General features: G+C 35.3%; 1 protein-coding gene across 4 annotated transcripts in view; it reads right to left on the bottom strand.

Moving 5' to 3' along the window:
- The window catches only part of MPP7 (membrane protein, palmitoylated 7), a 240,166-nt gene that overhangs the window by 106,971 nt on the left and 121,959 nt on the right, over window positions 1–11,236 (bottom strand). For all 4 annotated transcript variants that reach the window (XR_001512606.1, XM_006756156.2, XM_006756157.2 and 1 more), the window contains exons 3-4: window positions 9,274–9,351; window positions 6,859–6,939 (exon numbers count right to left, since the gene is read on the bottom strand). Coding sequence is in view for 3 of the 4 variants with exons in the window: in XM_006756156.2 (XP_006756219.1) it covers window positions 6,859–6,939; window positions 9,274–9,351 (159 nt within the window). In the remaining variant the exon portion in view is untranslated. The remainder of the gene's footprint in view (window positions 1–6,858; window positions 6,940–9,273; window positions 9,352–11,236) is intronic.

Here is an 11,236-nt window from a genome sequence, read left to right as displayed (position 1 = left end):
GGCAAAAGCTGGCCCAACGAAGTACTGATGGGGTTGCCATAATAATCTGGCCACTCAGTATATATATGTATCCCACGTTCAAAGGCTGTTAAATTGTGTTGTTTACTCATTTCTTCAGAAAAAAGATCACTTCTACTGTCGTGGTAAACAACCTGCTTCCCTATTTATAATGGTCTGGTCCTCTAGCAACTTCAGCATGAAATGATAGCTAATTTGCCTACATGTCACTGAGAAGAAAGGAAATAAATGTGAAAGCTATGACTGCCCCAGTGTACTGCCTAGAGAGGTTCCTGGCTGTGTTGGGGGTGAGGGGAGAAGAAACCCAAGCAGAACCCAATGGTCTCCCTCAGTTGAGAAAACAGAGCTGGGAAACCATAAAGGCTAAAGGCTAAAGTCCTCGGGGAAGTGTATGGGAGAGAAGAGAACTGTACGGAGACAGAGCTCTGAAGATCTGTAGGAAGTTCCCCTGAGTCCTTAACCGAGTCCTTAGCCACAATTTGCATACAAGAAAACTACCAGAAAGGATTAGAGCTGTGGTTCTTAACTGAAGGCAATTTTACTATCCTGGAGCTATTTGGCAATATCTGGAGATATTTTCAATTTGTCACAATTTTGGGGATGCTACTGACATCTGGCGCACAAGGGCCAGGTATAATTTTAAACATTTAATAACATACAAATAATTATCCAGCCTCCAAATGTTAATAGTTCTAAGGTTGATAAACTGTGTATTATAGCCCCACTCTCTGAAAGTAGGGCATTCCTATGAAAACTTTCATTAACCAAAATGGCATAAAGTAAAAAAGCAATGACATTAATTTATATAAAAAAATTTTAGTGTTGTCAGACCCCAAAAATAACTATCCGAAATAAAACACAAAGATAAAATATAGTAAAAAGAACATTACTGATCTGAAGGACAATTTCAATGGCCTAACATATACACATATAAACAAAGAAAGGAAGGGTACTAAAAATATTTGAGGAAATATGGCAGAAAATATTCCAAACTTGATGAAAAAAAAAAAGCCACATGTTCAAGAAGCTCAATGTATCTACCAAAAGAAACATAAAAGTAACACCATATTGCTTAAAACCAGTGATAAAGAGAAAATCTTACTGTCATACAAAAAAAGTGCATTATAGCCCTAGCTGGTTTGGCCCAGTGGATACAGGGGTGGGCAAACTTTTTGACTCGAGGGCCACAATGGGTTCTTAAACTGGACCGGAGAGCCGGAACAAAAGCATGGATGGAGTGTTTGTGTGAACTAATATAAATTCAAAGTAAACATCATTACATAAAAGGGTACGGTCTTTTTTTTTTTTTTTTTTTAGTTTTATTCATTTCAAACGGGCCGAATCTGGCCCGCAGGCCGTAGTTTGCCCACGGCTGGAGAGTGTCGGCCTGCCGACTGAGGGGTCCCAGGTTCGATTCCAGTCAACGGCATGTACCTTGGTTGCGGGCACATCCCCAGAGGGGAGTGTGCAGGAGGCAGCTGATCGATGTTTCTCTCTCATCCGATGTTTCAAACTCTCTATCCCTCTCCCTTCCTCTCTGTAAAAAAATCAATAAAATATGTTTTTTTAAAAAAGTGCATTATATACAAAATAAAATAAAAAAAATGACAACCCTCATCAGTAACAATGTAGGAGTAGCATCTTTAAAATACTCAAAGAAAAATACTATCAACCTAAAATTCTATACCTAGTAAAACACCTTTTAGAAATGAAGGGATATTGAAGACTTTTTAGACATACAAAATCTCAAGAAATTAATACCAACAGATTTGTGTTCCAAACAAAAATGTAATAAGTCTTTCAGATAGGAAGAATGACATCAGATGGGACTATGGGTCCCTACAAAGGAATGAATATCAGAAATATCCACCATCTTGGTATCTATAGCAACTATTATATATATATAAAATAATAAAGATAACTAATGAACATATTTTAAGATAAAGTGATTATCATATTGATAGGCAATATTAAGAACAACAGCTATGTATTTTTCCTCCTTAGCTTTCTGCATTGATTTCCATGTCTCTTTTCCAAAATATACCTTTAAGATTTATAGATATCAAGTTCTAATTTTTAGTAGATTTGTTTTACAACTATTTTTGGTTAGCCACATTTCTATTTTGGACAGCTAAAAGTAACCTTGTATTTCATTTTCTTCTATATACAAATTTTCCTTTCAAAAGGCAATTCTTAAATAAGAAATGTGTTTCCATATGCCACAACCACCAATCACAACAGATGGGTTAAACTGTCCCTCAGATGAATCTGTGGGAAATTGAACACTCATGAGGCCCACAAGCTCTCAATGCTTTTGACCCCCTGAAGTCAACTCTATGTTCTATGTATCTATCAGGTCCACAGAACTAAGTGTCTAATAATGTGAGTAAAACTGATTTATTCCTCCAGAAAGAAGCTTAACTTTTCCCGTTAGCAGGCTTTAATGAAATTTCATCCTTTCTGTATGCTCAAGCAATGAGTAATTTCTTGCAAGTGAATGTTTTGGAAAGCTAAAAAATCACAACAAATCTTATTTTATTTATTGCCTTTAAAAACTCTACCAAATTTCCCCTGACTTCCTAAATAATAACACCATGTCATATAAGCATCATCTCGGATCTTAATAGCATGATACTATAAATCAACTAAAACAAAATAAAAATTCCAACACATGGAGGCTAACTAGCATGTTATTGTAAAATGAATGGGTTACCAATGACATCAAGGAACAAATAAAAATGTCCTGGAAACACATAATTAAAATGAACATAGAAGAACCCAAAATCCATAGAATACAGCAAAAGCAGTTCTACAAGGGAAATTCATAGCATTACAGGCCTACCCCAAGTAACAAGATAAGTCTCAAATGAACAGTCTAACCTTAAATTAAAAGAATTATAGAGAACAAGAAAAGCCTAGAGATAGTAGAAGGAAGGGAACAACAAACATCGGAACATAAATAAATGACACAGAAATTAAAAAAAAAAAACACAATACAAAACATCAATGAAACCAAGAGCTGGTTATTGGAAAAGATAAGCAAGATTGATGAATCTTTTCCCAACTTATCAAGAAACAATGAGAGAAGACCCAAATAAATAAAACCAAAAATGAAAGAAGCGAAGTAACAACTGACATCACAGAAATATAAGGGATTATAAGAAAATACTTTGAACATCTAAATGTGAACAAACTGAACAACCTGGGCAAAATGGACAAATTCCTAGAAAATATACCATCTTCCAAATGCAGTCAGGCAGAATCAAAAACTTGATAGGTCAATTACAACTAGTGAAATTGAAGCAGTAATAAAAAACTTCCCAGAAACAAAAATGCCCTGGACTGATGGTTTCACAGGTAAATTTTTACCAAACATTCAAAGAATTAACACCAATCCTCCTCAAATTATTCTAAAAATTCAAGAGGAGAAAAGAACTGCAAACTCTTTTTATGAGGTTAGCATTATCTTAATTCCAAAACCATATAAAGACACAACAAGAAAGAACATTACAAGCAAATATCCCTGATGAACATAAATGCTAAAATCCTCAACAAAATATTAGCAAACTAGATCCAGCAACACATTAAAAAGATCATACACCATGACCAAGTAGGATTTATTCTGGGGAAGCAAGGATGGTTCCATATTTGCAATCAATAAACATGATAAATACATCATATAAACAAAATGAAGGACAAAAATCAGACAATCTTGCCCGGCTGATGTGACTCAGTGGTTGTGTCCACCAATGCACCCAAGAGGTCGCTATTTCGATTCCTGATCAGGGTACATGCCCAAGTTGCAGGCTTGATCTCCAGTGGGGGACATGCAAGAGGCAGCAGATCACTGTTTTTCTCTCATGGATGTTTCTATCTCTCTCTCCCACTCCTCTCCCCTCTCTCTGAAAACCAATAAAAACATATTTAAAAAAAATCACACAATCATATTAATAGACACAGGAAAAGTGTTCAACAAAATCCAGCACCCATTTATGATAAAAACTCTCAGCAAAGTGGGAATAGAGGGATCATACCTCAACATAATAAAGGCCTTAAATGACAAACCGAGGGCCAACATCATACTTAATGGGAAAAAAACTGAAAGCATTTCCTTTGATATCAGGAATAAGACAGGGATGTCTGCTTTCACCACACTTATTCAACGTAGTACTGGAAGCCCTAGCCACAGTGATCAAACCAGGACAAAAAAAAAAGGTATCCAAATTGGAAAGGAGAAGTAAAACTGTCATTATTTGCAAACAACATGATATTGTACATAGAAAACCCTAAAGACTCAAGTAAAGACTACTAGATTTAATAAATGAATTCAGCAAAGTAGCAGGACACAAAATTAACATCCAGAAATAGATGGCATTTTTATACAACAATAATTAACCCTTAGAAAGAGAAACTAAAAACAATCCCATTTACCATTTCAACAAAATAATTAAGACACCTAGGAATAAACTTAACCAAGGAGGTAAAATATCTGTACTCAGAAACTGTAGGACTTTGAAAAAAGAAATAGAGGAAGGTACAAACAAGTGGAAGCATATACCATATTCATAGATTGGAAGAATTAACATCATTAAAATGTTTAAACTACCCAAAGCAATCTATAGATTGAATGCAATCCCTGTTAAAATACCAATGGCATATTTCACAGATCTAGAACAAATACTCCAAAAATTTATATGGAACCTAAAAAGACCCTGAATAGACACAACAATCTTGAGAAAGAACAAAGTTGAAGAGATCAGAATACCAGATATCAAGTTATACTACAAAGCCAGTGTAATGAAAACAGACTGGTACTGGAATAGTTGGTAAGGTGGGGGTCTCAGGGAATCACCAGGGTGGGGCAAACAGTGTGAGCCAGGATGACTGAGAGTCAGATATGGCAGCATCTGCCTGCTGGCTCTGTGGCAGGGAGATCCCAGAAAAAGAACAATGACCTCTACCAGTACTTTTGTCTGCGAGAAAGCTGTCCCCCAGCTCTTGCTCGGATGCCAGACAATTTAGTTCCTCCCCATATGTTGCTGGGTCCTTTCAAGCTGCTGCCCCAGTACTGGACTCAGTGTGAGTACCTCCTAGTAAGTCTGTGTGGACACTTTAAGAGGAACTGCCTGGGCTTCCATTAGCCTCCATGTCACCCAGCCACAGTCCCTGTTGGTTTTTACAGTCCAATTACTGGGACTTCTCTTTCCAGCAATGAAACCCTAGGCTGAGGGGTCTGGAGTGGGGCTGGGACCACTTACTCCTCACAGGAGGCCTCTGTAGCTGAGATATCCTGCCCAATTAAAAAACGCTACACTACACATGAGTGTCAGACCATTCCATGCCCCTGCCCCTCCTACCAATCTCAATGTGGCTTCTTTAATTCTCTAGTTTAGGACGTTCATTCAACCAGATTTCAGTCGGTTCTGAATGATGGTTGTTCTGTATTTTAGTTGTTATTTTGAGGGAGGAGATGAGTATAGTGTTTAGCTACATCACCATCTTGACACTCCCCTACCTTTCTTTTTTTAAAATTTTTTAAATATATTTTATTGATTTTTTACAGAGAGGAAGGGAGAGGGGCAGAGAGTCAGATACATCAATGAGAGAGAAACATCCATCAGCTGCCTCCTGCACCCCCCTCCCCCCCCTGGGGATGTGCCCGCAACCACGGTACATGCCCTTGACCGAAATTGAACTTGGGACCTTTCAGTTCGCAGGCCGATGCCCCATCCACTGAGCCAAACCAGTCAGGGCCCTTTCTTTTTTTGAATATCAAATTAAGACATATAGCACAATTCCAATGGAGACTTTTCAAGGAAGGTAGAAACTAGTTTTTGTATCAAGACATTTTCATCCAACAGTCTATATATGCTTATCAGAAATCACCATAAGATAACTAATCATTTATATTACATATATTATGCAATCCATATGTAATTTTGACCCATGAACAATATTTTATATACAAATGCAGTAGAGTCAAATCCAGTGAGTATATAGCTTTTGGGATTTAATGCATTTAGGATCTTAGAATTAACAGGAAATTTTCAAAATGCTTTATGTCAGTGATGGCGAGCCTTTTGAGCTTGGCGTGTCAGCATTTTGAAAAACCCTAACTTAACTCTGGTGCCATGTCACATATAGAAATTTTTTGATATTTGCAACCATAGTAAAACAAAGACTTCTATTTTTGATATTTATTTTACATATTTAAATGCCATTTAACAAAGAAAAATCAACCAAAAAAATGAGTTTGCGTGTCACCTCTGACACGCGTGTCATAGGTTCGCCATCACTGCCTTATGTTAACTAATCATAGAGGAAAAATAAGTGATAAGCATGGGAGAAAAATGGCAAGAAGAATTAAAATATTATCAATAATACAGTCATATTTACACTGAAAGCTGCTCTACTTTGTAAAATAGTAGGATATATTAAAACATGCATTGGTAATATAGGAGGACAAAGGGAGGGGGAGGAGGAGGAAGAAGAGGAATGTTAAACTGATCCTACAGGAAAAGATATAATTGTAAAATATATTGCAATATCATTAACTAGTAAAATGAACATAAACCAAATCACTAATAGGTTCTGTATTCTGAACACATAACTTCATTCAAAAGGAAAATAACCTTGAAGCCACCTTCAGAGTTTCCCAATTAAAGTATTTTATAATTTGCCACAAGATTATCATTAAAAGCTCACCTCTTTTTCCTTAATGTAATTTAGGCTATTAGAATACTATGCACTTATTGAAAATAAATTTACTTGGAAATTGAAGCTCAAAGCAAAATTCATCTGAAGTGGACCTTTCGGAAGATATTCATTGCATGTCCTCACCTTCACATTGGGTTTTGACAGTAGTTTCAACAGCTCTCTGATCTCACTATTTAATGGCTTGTTCTGCAGCTCTTCAGCCAGCTGCAAGAGAGATCACATTGACATAAAGAACATTTAATAAGAGCATCATGTAGTTCCATGTGTGCCCACTACAGATCTATCTTGTGGACTGTCCAGTGATTAAGGAAAGACAGCATGAAATAAAACAGTATATCAATCATTGCTTTTCTTCTTAGACCCTTACTAGCCCAGATCCCAGCCCAGGCCTTTGGCTAAGCACAGCCCAAGGAATCACATCAGCCAGATCACCTTTTGATTTATTGCAATGAGGGCAAACCACAGCACTTCATCTACCAAAATGGCCTTTTGCATGCAGACAAAGGACTACTTGTAAAAAGTACTGGATTAAACTTTGACACTATTAAAAAGAAAAAAAAGAAAGAAAGAAAATAGAAAGAAGGGGGTGGGGGGACCTCTGAATGAGGTGGTGAAACCCACAGGGTTTCCAAAAAACCATAGTAGCTTGCTGTTTAGAGCTGGGTAAAAAGAACTAGAATGTCTCTAATAAGGCAAAGGTCCAAAACTTTTATTATGTTTACCTACACAGACTATGGAGTCTGTTAAATATAAACCAGGTTAATCATAAAATGACTTATAATAGGTTGACAACTACTATACTCTATTACAATGATCAACAATTCCCAATTGCTGGTTCTAGTTAAAGCAAGGACTAGAGCTTTGAACCTGCCTCATATTCTTAACTAAGATCTTCCTAACAACATTTCTATTCAATATTAGACTATAGGAAGGATCATATAATTTTCATAAGAAGAAAAGCAAGATTCAAATAGAAAAAAGATCAAAATTATGAAATATGCAGTACAAAATTAAAACTATGTACATATATTTTAATTTAAAAATCTTTCTTAAACAATGCATAAAATTTGTCCTGTTTTTATCTCTGGAAAAGAACTTTTCTCTAAAAGAAGGATGAAATATAAATTACACACACAAAATAAAATCCAATAAAATTGGTATATTCATTTATTACATTTCAAAAAGTGGTTTTTACTTTTCGAGGTAACACTTTTACAGAATTAGATAACTAAAAGTTGCAAAGGGCTCTTTGCACAATTTGGTCACTTAATATATAACAATATTTTTTAACATTTCAATACATTGCTCTGTTGAATTACTATTATTCCATATTTATATATTAGTCTCTAATTTTTTTAAAAGAAAGTTATCATAATATAATTGGGCCTCAATTACATTGATTTACAAACAAATATTTCTCCAAACCTTCAACAGTAAATTTTTTTAAATTTTACTTTCTCAAGTGGCAACTACAGCTTTCTGTAAAACTCTATCTACACTTATATTCATCTTCCTTTTAAATGTTTTGGTTCTATAATGCAGAGGCAAACTTCCTTATAAAACATGTATACTGAAATATCCTTCTAATTTGTAATTTCTGTAGATTCAAAATGGAAAGAAAAATGGGAAATAATGAATAGCCCACCACTTAGAGATTACATGCTTCATTTTCTAAATTAGAAATATAAAATACATAAAAGAAAATCAACATCTGAAGATGGCCATGTTTTAAATTATAGTTATGGCCCTGATATTTTACTAAACTGAATTATAATTGGTTTTAACATAACAAAGTAAAAACTGAAAAAGCAAAAAATTAGCTGCAGGAGATCACCAAAACCAGCCTTCACACTAAACATATTTCTCATCTAGCTTAGTGTCCCTTACAGTTTACCCAGGTGTGCTCTCAATTCATCCAAGTCTGAAAGTTAACAGTAAGAAACAGCAAGTTAGTTCCTTACCCCAGATTGAAAATAAAATTATAGCTACAGGAAATTAACTACTCCATCAATGCCAGCTGCTTCTAAAATTTATCTTTTGGTTATGAAGGTAATTTGGAAAGGTCTAATACCCATAAATCATTACTATGCTTTATAATCCATTTTAAAAACAATCCTGTCTTTTTATGTATTTCTTATGCCTCATTCCTATACTAGTATCTGTCATTTTTTAGTACTGTCAGCAAAAGAGCTATCTCATTTGTCTTTATTTCTCCAAAGCATTCCTCTTGTCTGTGACTTTCTGCGTACACTAAGAGCTGACAGCTTCTCTCTCCCCCAGAGAATTACAGCCTAAAATTTATATTACGTAGTTACCAAGGCAAAACAAGAGGTATCTACATGCAAAAGTTTTAAAACAGGAGATTGAAAATAAGCTAATATCAGCATAAGCTCTGTGATGACAGGACTTTTGGAAACATTTGCAACTTCTCTGGTTTTCACTCATAGTATCGCGTGCATCTGTCTGCACTAGGGTAAGTTCTGCTGCAGCCAGGCTGGTGGCAGACCTGTCCCAGTGATCTCAGAAGGACACACTTACATCATCCGCCAAGGCTGCTGCGCTGTGGAGGATGGGCACAGGATTCTGCCTCTCATAATAGTGTAGTTTTTCATAAATCTGCAAAAAAAGCAAATGAATATAAGTTCAACTGGTAGCAAACATCTGAGATATTTAACTATTTTTATCATTGCAAATAGAAACTGATCATTGAACATTCTAAACAAAAAAAGTTAATAGTTCTATAGATGACAAATATGTGTACATAATTCATCTACTACTATGGTCCAGTGTTTCTAACATGAAGTCAAACAGAAAATAAAATCGTCAACAAATAGAACCCACATAGAAACTACACCTTTGTGGGGGGGGTTTTGTTTTGTTTTTTGGGGTTGTTTTTTTTTTTGCCCCCAACAAACATTAGCTAACTAAAACCTTTAATTTCTTAAACATATTGCTTCAATACTTCAAGCATTGGTTGTAGTTTATATTCCTGTTAAAAACATAAATTATGATTAAAGGAAAGCGGTAATCTGGCAGCTACATCCTGATAGCTGGTATGCACTAAGCATCCAGAGTACGGAAGCGGGCACTGATGGACCTGTGTGGTACTCCAGGAACACATTGTTCCTTTATTATTTTCCAAATTGCCAACTTCACCCTCAAAATTCAAAGTTCTAAGAAACAATGGGATTTCTCACAATTAGAGACATTTCTTATAGCTAGTTAGCTTAAATAATTTTCCATAATGGAAAACAAGTAAAATTATATTAATAAATAAAAAATAATTTGGAATCTAACTTTCCATTATCATTACTCAAGAAACACAAAGGGAAAAATATTATAAAGCATTATAAAATGAATTCCTTTAAAATTTTAGTATTATTGTTTAGAAATGAAAGATGTTTTGACAAACATAAAAGTTGGCACTTGTTTAATCTATTTCAGCTCTTACAGAGGTGCACTTAAAATTTTATACTTGAAAACTTAGTTTAGCCTCTTATTTACAGTTGACCAAACTGCACCCCACTATACAATATGAAAAGTAGTTGAACCTCTCAATTTCCTGTTTCTAATAAGTATCAAGTGATACACTCTTTAATTATACTCAAAGCTTAACCAAACTTTTTTGTAAAACGTCTGGAAGATAGATTTTACTTTGAATACCCTGATTCTATTGCTAAGAGAGTATTCTATTACCATTTTGGCAGCCCAGTACAAAATGCAAAGCATCAGGGAGAGAAGTCTGACATTTATGATATTACCAGAATTATCAGGACAACATTTTTACTTAATATCTTGGAACTGTTAAACATTTATCACATTTGAGTAATAAACAAAATTTCAAGAACACAGATTTATAAAAAGTTAAATTTGATTCAAAAAACTGTGACAGTATAATTTTAAACCAACCATTCTAAAAGTTAAATCAATTTTCCCTAATTATCAAGAATTGTGTTACCTCAACATTTACTATCACTGAACTTACCTTCTCATAAACTCCTCCAACTTACTGCAACTACTTGTTTAAATGTCTGTTTTCCTGCAATAATCTAGATGCTCATATGTCTTAGCTACCATGTGCCTGTATTACCTACCTAATAGTTATCAGTACTATTAGTAATACAGTCTTTAATGAGTTCAATATCTGAATACCTTAACCCTTAAGAACATGAATGGTAGATAGCTCCATCATCTCATCTATCCTATCTAATAAAAGACAAAAAGGGTAATTAACCATGCCTCTGCTATGCTTCCCATTGGCTAATCAGCGAGATATGCAAATTAACTGCCAACAAAGATGGTGGCCGGCAGTCACACAGCTGAAGTGAGCAGGAGGTTTGCTTGCTCCAGTGATGGAGGAAGCCAAGGTTCCCAGCCTGCCGTGGCCTGCTCTAAGCTCTGAAAGCAACAGCTCCAAAAGCAACAAAGTTTCAATTATAGAAGCCAAACAAACCCCAGATACCTGCTTTCAGCCAGCCGAAGCCTCAGAGCTGGGAGCACC

The sequence above is a fragment of the Myotis davidii genome, unplaced genomic scaffold, assembly GCF_000327345.1.
Source record: "Myotis davidii unplaced genomic scaffold, ASM32734v1 scaffold494, whole genome shotgun sequence".
In the NCBI taxonomy this organism is placed as follows: Eukaryota; Metazoa; Chordata; class Mammalia; order Chiroptera; family Vespertilionidae; genus Myotis; species Myotis davidii.
Note: the sequence above shows the minus strand (reverse complement) of the source record. Positions and strands in the feature narration are given on the sequence as shown.